General features: G+C 40.5%; 1 protein-coding gene across 4 annotated transcripts in view; it reads right to left on the reverse strand.

The window, feature by feature from the left end:
* BANP (BTG3 associated nuclear protein) overlaps positions 1-25,587 on the reverse strand; it is a 121,534-nt gene that overhangs the window by 35,153 nt on the left and 60,794 nt on the right. For all 4 annotated transcript variants that reach the window (XM_062499821.1, XM_062499822.1, XM_062499820.1 and 1 more), the window contains exons 10-11: positions 23,607-23,669; positions 20,924-20,968 (exon numbers count right to left, since the gene is read on the reverse strand). In XM_062499821.1, the coding sequence (XP_062355805.1) occupies positions 20,924-20,968; positions 23,607-23,669 (108 nt within the window). The remainder of the gene's footprint in view (positions 1-20,923; positions 20,969-23,606; positions 23,670-25,587) is intronic.

Here is a 25,587-nt window from a genome sequence, read left to right on the forward strand (position 1 = left end):
CACTCCGAGGGAAAAAACCCCACTCAAAAGTGGAATGGAGATGAAAAATCTCCTGATTACGAACAGGGTCACATTACCAAACTCCAAGCAGCAGGAAAGCTCAGAAATTTGGGATAGAGCAGCATCAAGGTCCTTTCCAGAGCCAGAAATGTTATCAATTTTTCTATAAAATACCCGTTTTGCCCCCAGATTCCTTCAAATTGCCAGAGTGAATCCCACCTGGCAAAATGAATTCCAGGACAATAATCAGAGAATCACGGAATTGTTAAGATTGGAAAAGAGCAAGCATCACCCAGCACCACTGACCCTGTGCCAAGTGCCACATCCATGTTTTTTTCCACACTTCCAAGGGAATCCATCCCTACCTGGGGTTGCCCACGGGAGCTGTTTTATAACCTTTTCCACATGGAAAATTTCCCAAAATCCAAGCTCAACCCTCACTCCTCCCTGCCACAGGCTGCACTGATTTCATGGTTTTATTCATTTTTTGGGCTGACTCAGCTTTCAAACTGATAAAATATCACATATTAAGAAGCTCCAAAATGCAGTAACAGCCTCAAATTTTATATTTTTTTTTGACCACTTGTGGTGGCTGTTCTCCCTCAGACCATCAGTGAGGGGATTTTTTTCTCAAGTTACACTTCACAGTGGCAGCAGAAGCAATTTCTGGCTTGGTGACCAGCACTCCATGGATTATGTGGCATTAAGGAATGGATTCCATCCCCAAGAACCATAAATCCAAGTCCTAAAACAACAAAGTGTGTCAATACTTCTGTTAACAAATGGGAGTCACTAAACTGATCTTCACTGAACCGGTGAAGAACTCGTGGTTTTCACTTGTCCAGTGTTTTGAAATGATCAAGAGAAAAACCAAGGGATGACAGAGTAGCTGAGGAAGATGGGAGGGAATAGAATCCAGTGGTTCATGCAAAACCAGGGAATTTCTGAGTGCACTGCTGAGCTACAAACCCTCTTATGTTTTTAACATCTGATGTTGCTGTGAAGTATTTTTAAAAGGATGTTCTATCTCTTCAGAAGGAAATCCAACCACTTCCTAACCCTCCATAAGCTGCTGAAATTGTTTAAAATCTAAAGCAAACTATCCCAGACACAAATAATTTTCTTTTCTAATTGGCTGGAACTTCACTGCTCCTTAAAAAATAAAAAAAACTAAAAACCAACTCCTCCAAGTGCTCTAATTCCACAAATGTTACAACTCCGAAGTTTCAAAGCTTTCTCCAAGTGCTCAAGGATAAAAATAGTCTGCAAAAAAAAAAAAACCCAACATTTCAACCAGGCGAGAAAGAAAAGGAAGAAAAAAAAAATATTTTTTTTTCACACGTTTTTCTCATCAGGTCGAATCCTGGTTTTCTATTAAAGTTATTCCAAGAAAGGAATGATTCACACTGAAATTGCTGAGAAATTTGTGGTATCTCCCATCCTCACCCTGCCCTCTCCAATGAAGCCACAGGACTGACAGGAACGTGGAGCCAAGGCTGCACCACAAACCCGCCTTTGTTTACTCCGTTGTGAAATCCTCCATCTCCCAGCACTTCTGGGCCTAATGAATAAAATCTGCTCCAGAGATAATGCCCAGGCTGTTGGAGAGACAATTCTTGACAAATACTGATGCACAAACACAGCCCTGGAGATGCAGGAGATAAAGGCTGGCCCGGGCTGCTGGCAGAGTAATCCCAGCGTTAACTGACACGGAACAAGGGGAAATATTTATCAGCAGTTTGATCTCATTATGGGGAGAAATGAAAGCTGAAGGGTTGCACAAGTGTCATCTCCTCCTGTTGGGGAAGATGAAACAGGAAAACCTTATAGACATGATTGCCTGGCTAAAGATTTTGAGAATATGGAAACTCTAAGCGAGTTTGAAATGAAAGCAATCTCTGAGATACCAAACCTCAGTTACTGAACAGCTGAAAACAACAGCGGGGGCAGCTGAGAGTGATCCCTCTGGAGTGAACAATTCCCTGTGCCTGCACACAGCTCCAGGGTCAGAGCAGACCCTGCCAGCCTGGCAGAAGGGTCCCCAGAGGAGTTTGTAGGGTTTGAAAAGTAACACAGCGTGGTAATGTAATGATTCTTACAGGCTGTGGGTAAATGCTGTAGGATTTGTATCTTAGACTGGTCAGTGAAAATTAGAATATTCAGCACAGAAGAAGATTTCTTGTATTGTAGCGGGAACCTCGTGCTCTTACTCTTGCTCTCTCTCTTGCTCTCTCTTGCTCTTACTCTTGCTCTTCTTCTTGCTCTTACTTTTCTTTTTACTCTTGCTCTTACACTTACTCACTCTCACTCTCACTCACTCTCACTCTCTCACTCACTCTCACTCTCACTCTCACTCTCACTCTCACTCTCATTCACTCTCACTCTCACTCTCACTCTCACTCTCATTCACTCTCACTCTCACTCTCACTCTCACTCTCACTCTCTCACTCTCACTCTCACTCTCTCACTCTCACTCACTCTCACTCTCACTCTCACTCACTCTCACTCTCACTCTCACTCTCACTCTCTCACTCTCACTCTCTCACTCTCACTCTCTCTCACTCACTCTCACTCTCACTCTCTCTCACTCTCACTCTCACTCTCACTCTCTCACTCTCACTCTCACTCTCACTCTCTCACTCTCACTCTCACTCTCACACTCACTCTCACTCTCACTCTCACTCACTCTCACTCTCTCTCACTCTCACTCTCTCACTCTCTCTCTCACTCTCACTCTCTCACTCTCACTCTCACTCTTTCTGCTGCCTGCTCCAAGCTGTGTCTGGCAGCTCCCAGCAGGGCCCTTGCTCCCACACCCTTTGCCATAAACCACGAGTTCCCAGACCTGGATTCAGAGATCTCTCATCTCCATCCCTCCCGACCATCCTGCCCACCGTTGTTCCTACACCCTCCTGGCGAGGAGAGGCAGGCAGTGCTCACAAGGGACAGGGTACCACAGCTGGTTCTGCACAGCTGGCACAGCTGGTTCTCCCCAGCGAACAGCCCAGCTCGAGGGGGAGATGGAAGGAGCTGTGTGGTTGCTTTTGTGTTCCCTCAGTGCTGACACCACTGCTGGAGCAAGGCTGGGCTGGGCTGACTTTTCCAGCTGGCCCTGGGATGAAGGAAGCCTTTCCCAGCACCTTGCCCAGGCTCCAGCCCAGCTGCTCCAAGCCTTGAACATCACGTCCCAATTCCAAGGCACAGCTCAGCAGCGCTTCCAGAACAGTTCAATGAACACAGAGTGGAATATTCCCAGTGGATTTTGTGGTTACATTATTTCTGTTTTAGAAGGAAAATGTTCTGTGCCACTGCTGGAGCCATGAGGTGGAAAACAGGGCTCTGGGGTGGGGGGGGGGAGGCTTTCTGCTCCCTAAAAATTCCTTTTTTAGGAGGGGACAGCCCCAGTCAGGCTCTGCTCCCAGGAACAGGGACAGGAGAGGGAACGGCCTCAGGCTGGGCTGGGGAGGTCAGGGTGGACAACAGCAGCAATTTCCTCGTGGGAAGGGTGGCTTTAAACTGCCAGAGGATTAGGTGGGATTTTGGGAAGGAATTCCTCCCTGGGAGGGTGCTGAGACCCTGGTATAGATTCCCAGAGAAGCTGTCCCTGGATCCCTGGAAGTGTCCAAGACCAGGCTGGATGGGGCTTGGAGCAGCCTGGGATGGTGGAAGGTGTCCTGGTTGCACTGAGCTGAATTTTAAGGTCCCTTCCAACCAAACCATTCCACAAAACCCCTGGGTTTGTACCTTAAATAAAATCTTCAGGCATTCCCAGCCCTGCTGAGCTCACACTGGCACTGCAGAGCAGCAGAGCAGCTGCCTCGAGCCCCCTGCTGCAAGAGCTGGAAGGATTTTCCACAAGATCCCAACTCCGTGGTAGCTCTGGCAGCTCTGGAGGCCACGCTGGGTCTGGAGCTGGACAGGCTTTGCCTTTGTGGGGTTGGTTTTGATCAGGTTGTCGTGGACTAAATTTAACTCTGCTCCTTGTTCCACTGGGCTCTTGGCAAAAGCTCCGGGAACAACATCTGCAAACATCCAGTGTCTCCCAGTTCTGTGTCTCACTGGGAATCCTGGACCAGCAGTCAAAACAGCAACCTCCATATCCCACTGGGATTTCACCCATTCGCTCTCCTTGGCAATTCCAGCTCATGGCCACTGCTCAGCTGGACTCTCCCACTGGAGCATGGGAACTTCTCCTGCAGCAGAGCCAAACCATCCTCCTCCTCCTCCTCCTGTCCACTGCACTGCTGCACAAGCATTTTATACCAACTCTACATCCCAGTTCCTGATTGTAAACCAACTCCACATCCCAGTTCCTGAGCCCTGGCTCCTGATTACACCGAGGTAAAATACAAAAAGGCAGAAATTTTAAACCATTCTGGTCCTGTCTCAGTCCTGGGGCTTCCTGTGTTTCATTGCTTTGAGGGGAGCAGGGTGAAGAATTTGTGGATTTATAATTATCCCACAAGTTATCCTTATCCCTCACATTCCTTGGCTGCTGAAGCAGACAGGAATCTCTCCTGCATCTCTCCCCTGTCTAGGGCTGCCCAGGAGTGGCAGCTACACCTCCAGGGTGACCTTTCTGCACCCTCTGTTGAGCTTCTCCAAAGGGGTTCCAGATCCAACTCATGCATTTTCTGCCTTCCATGGAGATTTATTTTTTTCCTTGTCCCTTTTTTTAAACTTTAAACTCAGGTTCTTTCCAAAGAGATTTCACACCTCTTTTGAATACATGGAAAACCAGTGCTCCTTCCTTCCTTCCTTCCTTCCTTCCTTCCTTCCTTCCTTCCTTCCTTCCTTCCTTCCTTCCTTCCTTCCTTCCTTCCTTCCTTCCTTCCTTCCTTCCTCCTCCCTGCTTTCATTCTTTGCTGTGCCTCAGGCTCACCCTATTCCAAAATTCCCTTTTCCTTCTGCTTCCAGACCTCTCCCTGTGTCCCAAGCTGGACATCTTGGCTTGGAGCCCCCCAGCACCTCCTGCCTTGTCCGTGGGGCCCTTCCCAGAGCACTGACCATCATTCCAGAGGAATATTTATCACTCCTCCCATCTGAGAGCACTTCCAAAATTGTGACAGCTCTGCTCAGGCTCAACAGAGATTTTTCTAACCCAACACTACGGATCCCAACAAACACGAATCCAGCCCAGAAATCCTTCTGGCAGCCCAAACTGTCCCCCTGGGCTGTCCCTTGGCCATGGCTGCTCCATATGAGCAAAACCAGGCTGCAAAACTCAACAGGGCTGGAGCTGAGCTCCAGTGAGAATCTGACAAAACTGTCTGGTTTAAAGAGATTAAAACACAAATAAAAATATAATTGTGCCTCTTGGGGGATGTTGTTGTGACCCTCCTGTACTCGTGAGGAGGAAGAGCTGCTGGATTCATCAAAATGAAATATTTCACAAATCTATTTCTGCTCAGCTCCAGCTCTCTGATCCACACTGTGGCTCCAGGTATTTTTTTTTTCCTGGAGTATTTGGAATTCCTCCTCGAGCCCAGCAGCCTTCCAGCACCTAAAGGGCTCCAGGAGAGCTGGAGAGGGACTTGGACAAGGGCATGGAAAGACAGGATGAGGGAAAATGGGTTTAAACTGGAAGAATGCAGGGATGGATGGGATATTGGGAGGGAATTCCTCCCTGGGAAGGTGGGGAGGGGTTGGGATGGAATTCCCAGAGCAGCTGTGGCTGCCCCTGGATCCCTGGGAGTGCCCAAGGCCAGGCTGGAGCAGCCTGGGATGGTGGAAGGTGTCCCTGCCATGGCAGGGGTGGAATGAGATGAATTTTAAGGTCCCTTCCAGCCCAAACCATTCCATGATCCTGGAGCTGCAGTCACAGTTTTATCCCTAACCCACTGCTGTGTTCAGATGGAAAAATCCCAATGTTTTTAATTTTGCTCCTGAGGCTCTTCCATGATCACAACCTCATCTCTTACCACAAAAACAATACAAAAAAAAAACCCCTTTAAGACCTGGGGGGGAAACCAAAAAAACACTTCTGGAATTTTGCTCGGTCCCAGGGATTTCTGTGATTTCAACCACTTTTAGCAGCTCTTGCCTTAGAGGGTAAAAATGCATCTCCTGGTTATCTCAGCTGCTCCTGGAATGCAGCACTGCTCCCCTTTCCTACACCCAATTTCCCAGTCACCTTTTCCCTTCAGAGTTAAAAGAAAATCAAAAAGTGGCTCAAGTGTGTCCAAAGCAGCAATTCCTGCCCAGCCCTATTCCCTGCAGCTGGACCCAGTCCATTCTTGTTTCAGCTTTCTCCTGTACCAAATTTTCACTCCAATGCATGTTTTACATCCCCTGCTCTCCCACTGAGCATATCCCTGGATTTATCTTGTATTCCTTGGACCACACGGAATTCATCCATCCATCAGATCCTTGAGAAATCACATTTGGGATGGGCTTTTTTGTTGTTCTTTTTAAATTGTGTTTCCCGTTCCAAGTTGGCTTCACAAGAAAAACCCTCCATGTATTTTGTCCCAAAAATTCGCTTTTTAAAAGCGCCGTCGCCCCAGATATCACACCTTGCTGATGGAAGGGGTTGGCCTGGCACAAAGCAGATTTGTCCTGAAATCCAGATTTTGGAGTTCTCACGTTGCTCCCAAGTGAAGCTGTGGGAGAAGGATTGATTGTAGAACACGACAGGGCTGATGTACGATGAAAAATCTGATACTGATGAGGAAAACGACCTCAAATAATTCGGTGGAAACGCCACCAGCACGGGAATATCAAACCAGCACGTGGAAAACGAGAAGGAAGAATTCCCAGTGGCATCCTGGTGTTCAGTGATCTCTTTCCAACGTGGTGATTTTTACATGAGGTCACCGTGTGAGATCACATTTGCGCTGCTGTGCCAGAACTGTTGTGGGATAAAAGGTTTTCCCTGGAATCACCACAGGGAGGAGTTGCCCAAATCCCTGGGAATTTAGGAAAAGCTGCGACATCTTTGCAAGCTGTGCCTTAAAAGGGGCACGAGCAGATTCCAAACTGCAGCACGGGCAGGAATTCCCAGCTGAAAGCAGCAGGAATTGCAGCAGGAATTCCAGGGAAGCAGGAGCCAGGCAGCCTTCGATGGGTAAAGAACACAAGGCAGGGGAACCAAACCAACACAGAAAGATCCTTAAGGAGCCAAATTTTTTCCTGCAGCAAGAGGAAGAAGATGCCAAAGACCCTCCTGAGGGAGAATCCAGGTCCTGATTAAACATATGGATGAGTATTGTAAATAAAATGTAGGAGTGGAGGAAGTCCGAGGTTTGAGCTAAAAAAGAGCAGCTCAGAAAGGTCAAAGAACAGGATAAAAACGAAGGGATTGTTCAAGCTCGTTCTCAAGGCAGTTCTGGATAATCCTAAGAGCAGAAAATCCTTTTTTTTAAATTATTATCCTGGTTTTCCACAGGTGAAACAACTCCAGCATCAAAGTAATTCTAGACCAACTTGAAAATTTGAATGCAGAACGAGATACTGAGGCCGAATAAAATGATGGAGTCCCAAAAAATCTGGGCAAAACCAAAGAATTGGTTTTCCTGTCAACACAAAAAGCTCTGTCAGCACTGAGTCCAACCCCAAAAATAAACCCGGGGGTTTTTATCTGCAATTCACCCCCAAATTCTCCTATACCCATAAATACCCATTTAATTTTTACCTTATCTCCTAATGGAGGGTGCACCACTTTTATTGATCAGTGCTAAGGGCTGGGCTGAACTCTGCTCTTGATGGTTGGAGTGCTGAGGAAATGTTCTTTATATTCCAAAATCTCCCAGCCAGAATCACCTCCCTTGCTGAGGAATGGGAATTCCTTGGGATCCCACCCTGGGTTAACCTCGAGCTGGTTTAATCAATTGTAAAACTTTGCTCAGTGAAACAAAATATTTCTGTTTCACTGGAGCAGCACACGCCGTCCTGATACCAAACATTCCCTCAAATTCTCCTTTTAATTCCGTGCAGCACCCGTTTATTGGTCAGGAAAAACAATGGGAATTGTTGCTCCCAATTTTTTTTCCCTTTCAAAGGAGCAATTCTCCCAACAATTCTCCTCTTTGCTACACTCAGAGCTTTGCACTGCCCAGAACTGCAGAGACAAGGAGGGGGGGAGGGGGGGAAATTGAATTTTAAAGCAATTTTCTCTGGGAATAGGTGACAAAATGCCAGAAGTGTTGGTGTTTTCCTGGGATTTTTTGTTCCAGCTGCACACAGCTGAGCAGGGCACACACCTGAGCCCACCTGCATCCCAACCCTCGGAGGAAAATGGAACACAGAGCCCTGAACACGAGCCTGGAATGGCTCATTCCTGCCAGGATCTTCATGTCAGATCAGCCATAAAATTTAATGGAGCATGGAGCCAAACACATCCACCCGTGTTCCAGCAGCTGCTCCCAAATCTTTCCTCGTTCCTTAGGATGATTCTGAAGCCAAGTTTTTATTTTTGCAATTTTTAAAATTTAGTCAATTAAATTTTTACTTTTTTTTTTAATTATTTTTTCACGCTGAAAAGAATTTGTACTTTTCATTTTTCCCCCTCACGGGATATTTAATTCTGAGCTATTTGGGGTTGGGTATTGAAAAATTAATTTTTTTTTTTTTTTGTGGTTTTGCTGCTGTATTTCCCTACTTTTACTGCTTGTGAGGAGATGTTGTGGATGTCCCATCGTTGGAAGTGCCCATGGCCAGGCTGGAAAAATCTGGGATAATGGAAAATGTCCCTGCCCATGGCATGGGTGGAATTCCTTCTTTAAATCCCTCCATCCCAAACCATCCCATGATTCCACGATACTGCAATTTTTTTCTCCCTGAAACAAATAACTTTTTTTTTTTTTCCCCCCCAAATTAGGGGAAAAAGAGGAAGTCTTGACATTTTTGCAGCTTTTTCTTTTTGCACTCGAGAAGAACCCAGTGGTTTTTAGTTCGTTCAGACATTTTGCACCAATTTCTCCTTTAATCCTAATTACAGGCAAAATGCAAACAGATGACAAAGCCATTTATCATTTTAATAAAATGTTTGCCTTGACACAGAAAACACAATCCCTCATCAAATCAACATTTGGACTTCATCTGGCATTTGGATGAATTCAGAAAAAATTCCCAAGGAATGGCACTTCTTGTACTGACATCAAGGTCTGTCTAAATAGAATAAATAAAGCCCAATAAATGGCTAAAGCCCAACCCAATGGCTCAAGAATGTGACTTTTAAAGTCCTTTTCATCATCTTCAGTGCTTGCAAATGTTTGGTTTAAGGGCTGAGGGATGCCATGGATGCAGAATTGTTGGGAGAATCAGCTTCTCATTTGGTTTTTCCCATCTAAGCAAAACAGATTTCAAGAGATCTTACTCACTTCCAAGGGAATAATTTAAATAGCATTGATATTTCTTTATGAATTTACTTCCCTTTTTTTTACACTTGTGCACTAATCCACAGTGAAAAGGATTTGAGTTTTTCACTGCAGGAAGTTCTGAAGAGATAAAGCCACAGATTTCCCTGCAAATGTCAATAATTAAAGAAGTGAAAATGAGGAATGGCAAAATCTCAGTCTTGACAAAGTCTGGGAAGTTGGACCCCACTGCTGTAATGTGATAATTTATATTTATCTGAGATACGAGGCTGAAAGGAAAACCCTTCCTATTTGATAAAAAACAACCTAACAATAAATACTTACAAAAGAATCTGGCTCAGCCTGATTAATGGAACAGGAAACAAGATTAAAACTGCTAAAAACATGGAATGTTCACTCTGGAAAGCTCTGGCTCTGGAGGGGTTGTCATTCCTTTTTCATTATCCAACTGTCATCAGCGAGACCAAATTCTGCTCCTTTAAAGATCAGGGACAGAGGTTGAAAAAAATCAACTTTGACAGCAGACTCCAAATGGATTCCACTGTCTTCCCATTAAAATGAACAAGGCATTAGTCAACACATGGAAAAATGAAAGGATTTTATTGATTCAATAAAACAACCCCACCAAGACTTCAGAGAAAAACCTCCAAATTAAATCTTCACGATGGAGCATCTCTAATGAAGATTTTACAACTGAACTACCTCAAAAATGTTCTGTATAATGGTATTTTCAAAAAGAACAGGAGAAGGACACTCCTGGACAGTTTTATCTGCTCATTTTTAGGTCAGTTCTCCAGAATCCTGGATTTCCAGCATCCAGAATCCCAAATTTCCTCTACTAGGTTTTCTCTACTCCCAGTAATGATATTTTCAAAAAGAACAGGACAAAGTCACTCCTCGACAGTTTTATCTGTTCATTTTTAGGTCAGTTCTCCAGAATCCTGGATTTCCAGCATCCAGAATCCCAAATTTCCTCAGCTTTTTTCTCTACTCCTGATAATGTACAAGGACCCAAATGAGGGGGCACCAAATTATTTGAAATTGGAAAATCTCCATGGAAAAGAAGTTCCCAGAGTTTGGGGTTTTTCTAAACTGCTACAAATAATCCTGCAAAACCACCATGGAATTCCGGAGGGCTTTTGTCACATCCCCAGGCCAGGGACAAACATACCCAGGGGTTTGGGGGTCACATCCTGCTCCAGGGCCATTCCTGGGGTGACTTCACCCCAAAAGGATTCCAGGAAAAAAGGGGAAATTTGATTTTCTCTTCTCAAATGTCTCTCTCTTGACCTGTGCAGCTCTGAGGGAACACCCAGACTCGTTCTGTTCTCTCATTCTGAGGTCTGACAACAGCCTCTGATGTGTTTGATACCTGAAGTTTTACCTTTTTTATTTCCCACGCGCTGCGTTGCGTTGGGATGTGACTGAACCGCACACAGAGCGTTACGAGTTCTGCTCCCAGCTCAGGCACACAGAACGATCCTTGTCCAGCCCAGAACCAAGGACACCGCTGCAGCTTCACCCCAAAAAGTGCAAACAGCAGAGAATTGAGGAGACGATCTGGGAGGGTGGGACTGCAGAGCCTGGAGCTGGGACTGGACACGAACCCCAGTGTGGAAATGGAGCAGAACTGATAAAAGTGTGAGAACTCGTGACCTGGGGTTCACCTTGGGTCCATCCCGGCCTCTGGTATTGCCCAAGGTGAATCCTTTGACCTTTTAATAAATCCCTACTTGACTCCTTTGTCTCTGCCCAGCCTCTTTAGGCATCACTTTGATGCACCACAAGTGGAATTTCCCTTGAAGGACAAGCTGATGCCTCCGAGCTGAGCCCGGTCCCCGTGCCAGGGCTGGAGCGATGTCCTTCGTGCCCCAGGGCTGTGGCTCAGCCTCTCCTCTCTCCACAAACTCCCAACACCTCCCCGTTCCCACTTCAACCTCAAAGACCAAAAATCTCCCAGCCCTGGGAATTCCCAATCATTTTTTAGCACTCTTCCCCACCCTGGTGGCGTTTGGCGAGCCCCAAACCCTTACACAAACTAAACGCAGCTTGGGTTGGATTCCAGGGAATCCCAGCTTGCGTTGGGAAGAACTTGAAAATCCATTTGGTTTGGGTTGGAAGTGACACCTTTCCACCACCCCAGGTTGCTCCAAGTCCATCCAGCCTTGGGCACTTCCAGGGATCTGGGACCAGCCACAGCTCCTCTGGGAATTCCATCCCAGGGAAGGATTTATCCCAAATATTCCATCCAAGCTGTCCTATTTTGTTTTTTTTTTTTAGTTTGAATCCATTTCCTGAGTTCTGTCATTCCATCCCTTGTCCAAATTCTCCTGGCACCTCTCCTGTGCCATGAATCCCTTATGGGCAGTGCCACCCTTCCCACAACATTTCACTGGGGAAAATTCCCAACAGAAATAATCCAAATATTTCCTCCTGATGAACTCTAGGACACTCGTGCTGTTTGAACAACAATATTATTTAACAACGTTCCAGAGAGACAGATTTCAGGAATTAAAAAATAAATAAATAAATAGTTGTTACTGGGAAAAGAACAAAAACAAAACAAAAAACAGCAAACAACAACAAAAAAAAAATACCAGAAAAAACACCAAAAAAATAACCCAAAAAAAAATTTCAAACAGATAAATTCAGTCAAACCTGGAGGGAGCCCAGAGTTTGTATCCAAAAAAAAAAAATCTGCAACTCTTGTGGTTCTGCTTGCAGCCCAGGAGCTCTGAGTGGATAATTAATGGAAATTAATGGAGGCAGGAGCCAATTAACAGCAGCAGACTGCTCCAAATCCAACACAGCAAATTCCCAATTTCAAATCCTCACTCCACAAAGAGCAATTCTGCAGCACACCAAATTCCTACAGAATTCTGTTTTTCCAAGCAAACCTTCCAAATTTTCCTCCTCGAATAAAGGAAATATTAATTAAATTAATAATGCCAGCTAATTAAAACAGCAGCTGAGAGCAGGAATTCAACCTGGGCTGCCGAGGGGGGGATTTTAAATGTTTAAATCCAGCAATAAAGTGCTCATCTGGTTGTGTTTAATTTGAATAGATGTGCAAAGCTGATCCCAAATTCAGGATCTCGGATCGTCCCTCTTCAGTTTATCAGAATTCCGGAGATGAAATTTCTTTATTGCTCGGCTGCTTTGAAATGCTGGAAGGATTTTGGAAAGTCAGCCTGGAAACGGAGTTGAGCTAGGTGGAGGATTCAATCTACGAGCACAAACAGAAGTCCCAAACTGCCCAGTTTCACTGGTCAACGTCTCTGGAAATCTCACAGCTCCGCGTTGAGAAATTCCTCCTTCAGCTGGGCTTTGGGGCCTGAAGGTGGCAAAAATCAACTTTTGTAAAGGAGACGAGATGAAAAAAGAGGAGCCGTTTGCCATTTTTAGCCACCAAGGATTCCCAAAGCTGCGGCCACCCCAAAAATGGCACTTTTAACCCCGCCACACAAAACCTGGGCTGAATCCCAAGATTTCCTGGGCGTGGGAAGGGAGAGGGAAATTGCCCTGAGCTTCTTTTCTCCAGGTTCAGAATTGCCCAGCTCCTGCCCGTGTGGGATTTGGGATGTGGGGCAGTGAATCCCAAAGCAGGGCAGGCTCCAGACATCCCAAATATTCCAGATAAATGAGACAGAGGGATGGCAAAAGGGAGCAATAATAATAACAATGATAATAATAGTTTTAATTATTTGGGATGATTTATTATTATTATTATTATTATTATTATTATTATTATTATTATTATTATTATTATTATTTCTATTACTATTTTAAGGGAGACCTGGAGCATCAAGACTGGACAATAATAATGCTAATGCTAATAATAATAATAATGCTAATGCTAATAATAATAATAAATAAGGGAAACCTGCTGCATCAGACCTGGACTGTAGTGGTAGTAATAATAATAATAATAATAATAATAATAATAATAATAATAATAATAATAATAATGGAAACCTGGAGCATCAAGACTGGACAATAATGATGCTAGTGCTAATGCTAATGCTAATAATAATAATAATAATAATAATAATAGTATGATAATAAAACTAAGGGAAACCTGCTGCATCAGACCTGGACTGTAATACTAATAGTAATACTAATAGTAATACTAATACTATTCGTAATACCAATAGTAATACTAATATTACTAGTAATATTAATACTACTAGTAATACTAATACTAATAATTAATAATGGAAACCTGGAGCATCAAGACCGGACAATAATGATGCTAATGCTAATAATAATAATAATCGTATGATAATAAAACTAAGGGGAACCTGCTGCATCAGGACCTGAACTGTAATACTAACAACAAGAACAAGAACAAGAACAAGAACAAGAACAAGAACAAGAACAAGAACAAGAACAAGAACAGCACCACCACCAAGAACAGCAGCAGCACTTTTTGCCCGGCACGGAAGGCCAGAGCACCCAGAGCGGCCGGGAGTGACGCGCTAAGGGGACAGAAAGGGGGAGCAGGACAATGAAGGGCAGGACAAGGAGCGGGGAGCAGCAAGAAGCCGGGGCTGGTGCCGAGGGGCCCGAGAGCTCCGTGAGCAGCGTTTATTAACCACGGCCGTCGCCACAGCGGCCCTGCCTCCCGTCACGGCCCCAGCGACGGGCGCTTCCGAGCTCGTCCCTGCTGCTGGGGGTTACAGCAACGTTAGAACGACGCTGGCGTGACTGGGGAGTGCAAGGTACTCCCGAGTTGGGGTGTAGAGTTCGGAGAGCGCCGAGCGCTCCCGCGGGCTGCTTGCGCGGAGTTTTAATGGAACGAAGCTCGCTTTCACCGAGGAGGGAAACGGAAAAAAATCAGAGACACGGCTAGAATAATTCTCTTTTTCCAGAAGGCCCCGTTATAAAAGGAAGCGAAGCAGAAGCCCCGAGCGTGGCCTGGCAGGCACGGCGAGGGACGAGAGGGATGAGCAGAGCCCCTCTGCCCCTCGCCAGGGCTCCCCCGGCCCAGAGTCCCCGGCGCGCGCTCGGGGGCTGCCGACGCTCAGGAAAACAAAACTGAATTTTGGCACCTCTGAGCGCCACAAAAGGGAACTCGGGCCGGGAAGGGTTCCTGAGAGCGCCAGGGAATCATCCCGGGAGCAGAGCCTGCCTGGAACTCCTGCACTGCACGGGATCCGTGCGAGCGTCAAAGGCAGGAAAGCTCCTTCTGCGCCGCAGCTGCTCCAGGCTCCTTCCCCTGCCCCGTGCTCGGCCCGGTGTCGCTGCAGGGCTGCTCCTTCTGCTGGGCGCCAGCACTCACATCACTTACAGTTCAAGGATGAGTAAGAACGGAAAGGAAAAAAAGTAATTTGTGAATGAAAGGGTTAATTTTTGGAAAAAAAAAATTTAATGGAATGATGGAAATGAAAAAAATAAAAGAATGGGGAAAAAAAATAAAAATGAGAAAGAAAATAAAGAATGAAAATGAAAATAAAAAAATGAAAATGTAAAAAATAAAAAATGTAAAAATAAAAACAAAGACAAAACCAAAATGAAAATGAAAATAAAAATGTAAAAAATCAAAACATAAAAATAAAAACAAAACAAAACAAAAACATAAAAATAAAAACAAAACAAAAAGAAAAAGAAAAAGAAAAAGAAAAACGTAAAAATAAAAACATAAAAACAAAACCAAAATAAAAATAAAAATAAAAATAAAAACGTAAAAATAAAAACAAAAACAAAATGAAAATAAAAATAAAAATAAGAAATAAAATAAAAAATAAAAATAAAAATAAAAAATAATGAATAATAAAAACGTAAAAAATAAAAACATAAAAATAAAAATAACAACAAAAACAAAACCAAAATAAAAATAAAAAATAAAAATAAAAATAAAATAAACATAAAAATAAAAAATGTAAAAAATAAAAACATAAAAATAAAAAATAAAAACAAAATAAAAACAAAAAAACCCAAAAACAAAATAAAAATAAAAATAAAAATAAAAACAGAAAAACAAAAAACAGAAAAACAGAAAAACAAAAACGAAATAAAAATAAAAATAAAAATAAAAATAAAAATAAAAATAAAAATAAAAATAAAAATAAAAATAAAAATAAAAATAAAATTAAGAAGAAAAATAAAAATATAAAAATAAAGAATAAAATAAAAATAAAATTGAAAAATAAACATAAAAAATTGAAAAATAAGTAGAAATAAAAATAAAAAAATAAAAAATAATTAAAACAAAAATTTAAAATAAAAATAAAAATGAAAATAAAAATTAAAATTAAATAAAAAATATAAATAAAAATATGAAAATAAAAATAACTGATTTTAAAATTGGCACAATTTGTGTCAGGACTCTTCCAGAGCCTCGAGCTCACTTTTTATCCTCCTGGGCATTTTCTTTTTTTTTAATCCTCTTTTAAGCTTCCAAATTAAGTGGAATCTCTCTCCAAACCCATCCCAAATTCTGCAGTGAAACCACAAATTAACCACACTTAAACCTGTGTTACCTGCACATATCTATATAAAAACAATTTATTCGAGATAGTTTTAGAGCCACATTTAACAGGAATATTCCCATTTTCCTTCCAACACGGATTTTCCTGGAGATTTTTTTTTGCATGCATTGATCACCAAGTCAGAGAATTTTCCCCTCAAGCCTCTTTTTATTTTTTAATCCTAAATTTTTTAGAACTGCTTTAAAAGAAAATGTCTCCATTTTCATTTGCTAAAATGCTACTTTGCCTAAAAAAATTAAATTTTTAGGACTGGATGGTAAATGTGAGTTTTGTGGTTTGGATTAATTCCTCTGGGGGACACAGTGGGGTCCAGCTCCATGAAAAACCAAATTTCAAATTTTGGGCACAAAAAATTCCTCAAGCAAATCCAAAAAAAACTTGCCTGTAAAACGCTTCTATTTAATTATAATTAAGCATTTAAACACTTTGATTTTATCCATGAATAGAATTTCCAGCAATAATCTGGGATTTCACAGGGAGCTGGCACAAAGCACAATTATTTCCAAACTATTCTTCTCCTCTTTGCTCCTAAAACCTAAAAAAAGGAGCAAATTTAGGACAATTTACTACAATTCCAGAAGAAATATCAGTTAAAAATAATTTCTTTTTGGTTTGTTTTTTTTTTTTTTTTCCAAACCAATCGAGGAGATTTTCATTTTAAGCTCCACCTTCAAATTTATTTTAAGCTCCAATTTATTTCAAGCTCCAGCTGAGCTGAGTTTTTTAATTTAATTTTTTTTTTTTTTTGGTCTTGTAATAATTATTTCTCCGTGTGCCGGAACAGGGGAAAAACTTTTGGAATTCCACAACAGCACCAGGAGCACAGAAATTCCAGTGGGAATTTCCCCACCAAAGGATCCTTTCCAAGGAGCAGCTCATTTTTCCCACTCCAAATTCCCTCTTCATCCCTTCAGAAATAAATAAATAAATAAACAAATATATAAATAAATAAATAAAATTTTAAAAACCCTGAGGATCATCTTAATTCTACTGCCCTCTGCTGCTCCTGGATTAGGGACAGGGGGAAAAAAAAAAAAATCCTGCCTTGAATTAATTTGGGACTGAGCAACTCAAATAAAGGATTTCAATCTAGAATATTCCAAATACATGCACAATATGTAAATTTTTAATTGCATTAGACGGTTCTTGTCTAATTTTGGAGAATTTAAATATCTGTATTTTAATAATATTTTAATATCTGGACATATTAAACACTCTTGAGAATATTTATCCATGCTGGTAAAATTGAAATAAAATTCAATTTTGAGAGGTTTCAATTACTTCAAGGGGGTGCCAGTGGATCCCAGATTGGAATAAAAACATGGAGTAAAAAAAACCAGGACTGGGAGTGGAAAACTCTGCATTTCAGAAGGTGGAAATATTGATTTTTGGGATCACATATTCCCTTTGGGATTGTACACCGACTTTTAGGATAACATGTTCCATTTTGGATAACAGTGGATTATTGAAGCTGTCAGAGGCGGAGCTCAGGAGAAGAAAATGCAATTCCTGCTCCATCCAAAAACGTCATCAAGCAGCAGGAAAAGGTGGGAATGGGATCCCTTCCCTGCCTGCTGAGGGGCCCCAGAGCATCCCCTGCATTCCAGACTCACAGTGCCCACATTTCCAAAAAATCCCAACTTTTCCTTTTTTTTTTTTTTTTTTTTTTTTTGGGGGGGGGTGGGGTTTAGTTTTTTTAATTATTATTTTTTTAATTTTTACTTTTGTTTGTTTGGTTTTGTTTTTTTTTTTCGTTTTGTTTCTTGGGGTTTTTTTGGGTCCTTTTGTGTTTTTTGTTTTGGTTTGGTTTTTTTTTGTTGTTGGTTTGGTTTGGTTTGGTTATTTGGGTTTTTTGGGGTTTTTTTTGTTGTTGTTGTTTTTGGAAAACCAACGTGGCAGAAGCAATCCTGCAGATTTATCTCCAGGCAGATCCTATAAAAAACTCTTTGCACTCTCTCTGGTTTTTTTCCTGCCAAACCCATCCTGGATTTTCCTGCTTTTTTTCCCACTCCCCTACAGTGAATTAAACTCTGCAATTGTCCCCAACTTTTCATTCCTGCAGCAGAACAAATCGTTGGCTCTCCTTGAATACACACAATCCTATTTTGCATTTTAAATGACATCAACTTTTCCATTTAAGAACCAGGCAATAATTAAAGATCATTTTCCCTGGTGTTGTTTAATTAATCCCTAAATTGGAGAAATGCTGGCTGGGAGGGGTTATAACATGGAATGGCTCAAAAAACCCAAAATTCAGGAATGGGAAACTCCTGGAATTCTCCTGGTTTTTATATCCTTGAGGTACAGGGCACACTGAACATTTCCTGGGATGACCAAAACTCAAAAAAAAAAAAACTAAAAAAATAAAAAAAAATAAATAAATAAAGGATGGAAGTGGGGAAGAAGCAGGGCAAGTAATCAGAGGAGACAAAAGTGAAAATTTCTGGTAATTCCTAAGGATAAAATGCAAGGACAAAAAGGAGGGGGGGGAAAAAATCCCATTTTTTCTGTGGTTTCAAGGCTCAGCTAATGAGAAGCTTTAATTATTTTTGCAGTTTGGGGTTTTTTATTAAACGTGCACTGAAATATGAAACTCCCAGCTAATAGAACCCATGTGGAGGTAGCCAGAGCTCCTTTGGAATGATTTCACTCATTCCATGGCCAGGGACACCAGAAAAACAAAAATCTGACTTCAGAGAAGCCACCAGGACAGAGAATGGAAGAAGGAGGGAAAAGCTGCAACCAACAAATGGCAAAATTCTGCAAAAAAAAAAAAAAAAAAAAAAAAAAAAAAAAAAAAAAAAAAGCCAAGATTTGGTACCTGAAGCCCTCTGGCACCTGGGAGATTTCCCTGCTGATGTTTTGTGGGAGGTTTGTGCCATTTTTCTGCTCAATTCCCAGGAATTTCCCAAATTCCTGCTTTGCAGATTTGGGAATTCCACTCGGAATTGGGATGGAAAAGCAGCAGCACCAAAGCTCACCTGCATCCCCCAACGCCTGCTCTGGGCACAGAAAATCAGGGAAAAATGGAATTTCACTGGGAAATATTCCCAGGGAATATTCAGCAGCCAGGCTCAGATTCAGTTTTAGTGAGGATATAATTATTACTCAGCTAAGAACAGCCACAGAAACCCCACGTTATTCCTGATTATATTCCCATGTCCCTGGCAGGGTGAATTAGGCTCCAAAACATGTAGGAAAAATTAAATAAAATTAAAAAAAAAAAAAATTTAAAAAAAATGGAAAATAACAGACAGGTGGGAAAACTCCAGGAGTTTTCTTGGAGCTCCTGCTTTGTTCTGTGTTTTCCTGGTGCCAAGGAAAAGGGATGCTGTTGAAGCTTTCAGTAATTCATGCTAAAAATCCTCTAAATATCTGCTTGCTCCTGGTTTTTAATCCACTAAAAATTACCCATTTTAAAACTCAAAAAATACCTATTTCCCAGTAAATACTTCAGAGGGTTCCTGGGAATGTTCCTGGCTGGTGATGCTCAAGGCCCTGAAGTTTATTCACACCAAAATGCAGCTGAGTGAGTGAAGAAGAAGCAAAAAACCCAGCACTTCATCCTTTGTTTTAACCCAAGCTTAAAAGCAGAGCTCAGAGCACCTAAAAGAAATTCCCTAAAAATTGGATGTCAGCTGATTTCCCACCCACGTGCGTGCAGCCAACAACCACCGAGGCAGGAGCAAGATTATCCCAAATCTGCTGAGTGACAGTGCAGACAGATGACACGACTTCAATCCCACCCCCCCAAAAAAAAAAAAAAAAAGATAATTAATCATGGTTTTCTTCCCAATCCCACATCTACCACACGGCCCTGTGCACGCACGGATTTCCACAGGAACGGGTAATGCAAAGGGGAAATAACGCCGGGAGGTTTTAATTACAAATCAATTCCATTTCATCCACGTGCCACGCTCACAGAGAGATAAAAACCACCCCTGTATTAGTCCTGTAATTCAGACAGCAACACTTCACAGAGAAGGAAAAAAAAAAAAATCTCCAAAAAATCCAAAATTCCACTTCAAAAATCCAAGATTCCGTTCCCGCATTCCCAAAACTCATTTCTGCCGAAGCAGCTCTGAGCAAAGAACATTTCCAGGGCTTTATTTACTTCTTTAAATCCAAATATTGCTAAGCTCAGGGAGCTGGGGGCTCCTCTGAGCTCCAAACCCTGCTGGTGGCAGGATCCCAATTTATTCAGGTTCACCAGGAACCCAACAATTCCTCCCACTCTGCTCTGGAAGAAACCTGGAAGCTTCTTGCAGGAGGATTTTTGTGCTCTGTTTTAGCAGAACTCAACATTTCAAGTGTTGAGATCAAATGTGAGCACTTGACCTGGGAATCCTGAGCTCAATTCCACTTTCAGGGACTCCTCACCCAAGGAAAAGTTGATTTTCCTGAGAATTCTTGAGCTCAATTCCACTTTCAGGGACTCCTCACCCAAGGAAAAGTTGATTTTCCTGAGAATTCTTGAACTCAATTCCACTTTCAGGGACTCCTCACCCAAGGAAAAGTTGATTTTCCTGAGAATTCTTGAACTCAATTCCACTTTCAGGGACTCCTCACCCAAGGAAAAGTTGATTTTCCTCAGAATTCTTGAGCTCAATTCCACTTTCAGGGATTCCTCACCCAAGAAAAATCTGCTTTTCCTCAGCTGCTGTTTGCAGAAGAACCTCATCAAAGCTCCCCATCAACAAGAACAAAAGCAGATCTGCTTCTCCCAGGACAGCCGTGCCACGAGAAAGGATAAAAGGTGAAATAAAAGAGGAACTGCTTCAATAAATGTTGGATTTCTGAGCACTGAGACCACGTTTGGTGGCACAGGAGAACAAAGAATTCCCTGTGAGCTCTGAGCTCAGCCCAGCTCCTCCTTGGAGAGGGGAGAGACCAAAGCAGGGAGAAAAACTTCTTGTAGGAACAATGAACCAAACTGGGTCAAACGTGAAATATTTCAGTCAGGTTTTATCCTTTTGCAAGTTATTTATTTCACCAGGAAGGCCCCAGAGTTGGTTTGACTCTTTAAAAAAACAGGCATTAAAAATGTGGGGATTATCCCCAGAACTACATCAAAGGGAAATTTAAAACTGAGTTTAAACTCAGTCCTGCTCCTACCTGCCCGTCCTGACCCACGTGGACTTGGTGGATCTGCAGGTTTCCCTGGAAAAAGAGAAAATGGACAATCAGCACAAGTCTGGGATTGCAAAATCTCCAAAACACCTCTTTCAGTATGAAGGAAATCCAGGAATTTAACAAGTTCTGCTGAAGGTTCTTTAGATAATCCAGCTCCAATCAGCCTCAAAAGCAAAGAATTTCCCACCCAGAGTGTTTTGTTTTTGGAAGACTTGCTGGAATTTTTTTTTTTTTTTTTAGGTAAAACTTTTGGTTTTTCTTCTTTATATAAATACACATAAACTCTTTCTATGAATTGAAATCCAACCATCACCAACCCAGAATTAGCAACATAACACTTTTACAGGGTTGCAGAGCTATTTACTAATTGCTTTTTTTATTTTATCTTCATTCCTTATTGAAAACCAACCCAGTTCTAGTTAGTACAGGGATTACATCTATAACCAAAATAAATAAATAAATAAATAAATAAATAAATAAAATAAAATAAAAAACCCTCAATAAATCAAAGTATTTTAAGCTCTGAAGTCCAATAAGGAAATCTTCACAACATGAAGTTTTTATTCACATGCTCACAGATGTCTTTCCAAAAGTACACTTGGATTAAGGAAAGGCAGCTTCCCAAAAGAGCCTTGCAGAGTGAAACAGCACATTTTGGAGGACGAGAAAAACGCCAATTTTTGTGCAGTTTCTCTTGCTGGCAGCTCCTCCTCTCACTTGTGCACGTTGTCATCAATTGGAAACCAGATGTTTTCATGTGCCAGGGACAAATGCAGCCTTTGAGAGTCCCCCAGGCGAGAAGAGCCAAAGGATCCAGGGAGTGCTGGAGCCTTGGGATGCATCCCAAGAGCCCCTGCTGAACCACCAGGATTTTTTTACCCCAAAAAACTCCTCCAGTTTTGTGGCAGCAGGAGATTTTAATCCTTTCTCGTCTCTCTCAAGGCCTGACAGGCCCTTCAAAGGACAAGGCTTTAAGTACAATATTTATGGAATTTTTATGATAATATTTATTCTCCAGTAGCTGCCTGTGCTAACAATATTCCTTCACAAAGTGGTTTTATGAGCTGTGATTTGGGCTCTTTGGACAGGGATTAAACCAAGCCAGGCAGATCCACTTCCCAGTGAGGGAAAAACCTTGACAGGGAAATGGGACAGGTTCAAATTGTTGCCTGTATGAATGTTTAACCTGATTTCTTTATTTTTTTTATAATTTCTTCTTCATTTAAACAAAGTACACAAGAGATCCGAGAGCGGTTTTAGCAGTCTGGAGAATTTTAAATAACCAAGAAGTGCAGCAAATCACAGGGAAATGCGCCTGGATTTGGGAGCTGAGCCAAAATGGGAGGGTTTAGGATTGAATTTATCCATTCCCACTCTGATCCGTTTATCCATTCACTCCCACTGAACTGTTTTTCTGGGAAAAGAAAAAATTAGCAAGTGCAAAGACTGCAGTGCCAGCTGAGCTGGCCAGGAATGAAGAGTAAAGTAATTTTGGAATATTTCTTTATTAGATGGTGCCTGAAGGTTTCTCCAACTCCTGTTCAACCTGAGTGCTCTGACCACTTTTAGTTCATCCACCTAAACAGAATAATTTTATTTCTCAGCAGTGCAAGCACCTGAAGTGGTTTGCTATTAAACTCTGCCACGACAAAATTTCCCAAGATCATCAGCCTTATGCAACAATTAACACATTCTGAGCTGTTCTGGCTGGTGAGGGAGGGAAAAAATAAACCCAAATTATAAAAAATACAATAAGAATTAAAAATAACACAAAATAAAAATAAAAAAATAACATAAAATATAAATGTAAATGTAAATATAAATGTAAATGTAAATGTAAATGTAAATGTAAATATAAATATAAATATAAATATAAATATAAATATAAATATAAATATAAATATAAAAGTAAATATAAAAGCAAATATAAAAGTAAATATAAATATATAAGAAAATATAAATATAATATAGAAATAAAGTAAATATAAATATAATATAGAAAAGTAAATTAAAATAAAAAATAAATATAAAAATGTAGAAAAAAATTAACATTAAAATAAAAAATAAAAATAAAAATAAAAATAAAAAATACAAATAAAAATGAAAACGTAAAAAATCTAAATGTAAAAATAAAAACATAAAAACAAAACCAAAATGAAAATAAAATAAAAAAAATAAAAATAAAAATAAAAAACAAAAACAAAAACAAAATAAAAATAAAAATAAAAATAAAAATAAAAATAAAAATAAAAATAAAAACAAAAAAATAAAAATAAAAATAAAAATAAAAATAAAAATAAAAATAAAAACAAAAAAATAAAAATAAAAACAAAAACAAAAAATAAAAATAAAAATAAAAATAAAAATAAAAATAAAAATAAAAACAAAAACAAAAAATAAAAATTAAAATTAAAATTAAAAAATAAAAATAAAAATAAAATTAAAATTAAAATTAAAATTAAAATTAAAATTAAAATTAAAAAATAAAAATAAAATAAAAATAAACATTTAAAAATAGAAAAAGAAAAAACATAAAAAATAAATAAAATAAAAATAAATCTAGAAAATGAAACACCAAAAAGCCCTGCAGAGACAGAAGCAGCAGGTTCCAAACCACATTTTCTCATTGCCATGCAGCTCTCAGGGCTGCCCAGGCTCTGCTCACCTCGCTGTCCTGTGTGATCTGCACCTGCTCTCCCTGGGGCACCTGGGCTATGTGGAGATGGCCCTGTGGGATCCACAACAAAACAAAACAAACACCAAGGAGCATCAGAGGAAAATCACAGCTCAGGGCAGGCAGCAGAGTTTCATGGAGAGAAGCAAAATGTGCAGTGAAACCATTGAGGAGATTTAGAAAAAGCAAAATGTGCAGTGAAACCATTGAGGAGATTTAGAAAAAGCAAAATGTGCAGTGAAACCATTGAGGAGATTTAGAAAAAAGCAAAATGTGCAGTGAAACCATTGAGGAGATTTAGAAAAAGCAAAATGTGCAGTGAAACCATTGAGGAGATTTAAAAGAAGGCAAAGTGCACCTGGTCCTGCCCCAGCTTTGGATGGAAATAAAAACACAGAGATTGGAGCAAAGACTGGTTCATCTCCAATTCAGGGGAAGGAAAACAGGCATAATAATAATCATGATAATAATAATAATAATGATGATGATGATGATAATAATAATAGTAATAATAGTTATAATAATAGTAGTAATAATTAATGCTAATAATAGTAATAATAGTGATAATAGTGATAATAGTAATAGTAATAGCAATAGTAATAGTAATAGCAATAGCAATAATAGTAATAACAATAAAAACAATAATAATAAATAGTAATAATAATAAATAGTAATAGTAGCAATAGTAGCAATAGTAATAGTAATAGTAATAGTAATAGTAATAGTAATAGTAATAGTAATAGTAATAGCAATAGCAATAGCAATAATAGTAATAACAATAAAAACAATAATAATAAATAGTAATAATAATAAATAGTAATAATAGTAATAGTAATAGTAGCAATAGTAGCAATAGTAGCAATAGTAGCAATAGTAATAGTAACAGTAGTAGTAGTAATAATAATAATAATAATAATAATAATAATAATAACAATAACAATTTTTTCTCTTTTCTTTTTGACTCGTACACACGAAGCCTGGGGCTCACTGCCTTTATTTGACTGGAACTTTCATTCAGTTTAAATGCCTGGACAAGTCAGTTTTAAAGCAGAGATGCCAACAGTAAACATCTCCAGGAGTGAGGTTTCCACACCTGTCTCACTGCACCTGGCTTGGCTCGTCCCCTGCAGCACACACTGAGCACTCTCAGCTGCAGGGACTTGGCAGGAAATCATTCATTTGTCCAATTCCCCTGATTTTTAGTGGTGACAATCTGCCCTGCTGCTTTGAATCCTGGAATATTTGGAATTTCTGCCCATTCCCAGCACTCTCCTGGTCCCGTTTGATGGCAGCAAGGAGAAGAGGGGCTGGAATTCCTCGAGCATCCTGCCCTACCTGAGGGGGAGGTTGGATTCTAAATAACCTCGTGGAGCTTTTCTAAAGCTTTGTGTTCATTTTAATATCCCCGCACGAGATGAAAGATAATCATTTGGAATTCTGTCAAAGGCCCCTGTGATTTTATAACACAAGAACAATTGCCTGTGATTTTCAAAGACACACAGACCCCTCTATTTCCAAGAGTTTCATTTCCTTTGGAAGGAAACTGGCTATATTTATAGGGAGAAAAACCACCCTGAGAGGGTCCCTCTGACAATAGGGGCTGCAGAGAAAATTACAGCACTGCCCAGCCCAGGGGGAGATTAAAATCACCTTCCCTCCCTCACATCAAACCTCAGGGCTCTCAGGGAAAGATGCAATGTTTACAAGATCCATTTAGCCAGGTTTTTTTTTTTCCTGGATTTCACAATTTGGAGGGTAATTAGTGTGTCCAGGTCTTATTAATTAATGAGGCCAAGTTTTTATCGCTTCCATCTATAAACAAAGCATCTGTTCTATTAAAGTCATATATTCTCTATAATTTTTCCTTTCTAGCTTGTCTTTCAAGACTTGAAAAACGCTTTGAGCCATCAGTTCAGTCCATAAAGAAATCCAATTTTAAAATCTACACGGCATTCAAAAGACACAGAAATTG

Source organism: Cinclus cinclus, chromosome 11 (assembly GCF_963662255.1).
Source record: "Cinclus cinclus chromosome 11, bCinCin1.1, whole genome shotgun sequence".
NCBI lineage: Eukaryota > Metazoa > Chordata > Aves > Passeriformes > Cinclidae > Cinclus > Cinclus cinclus.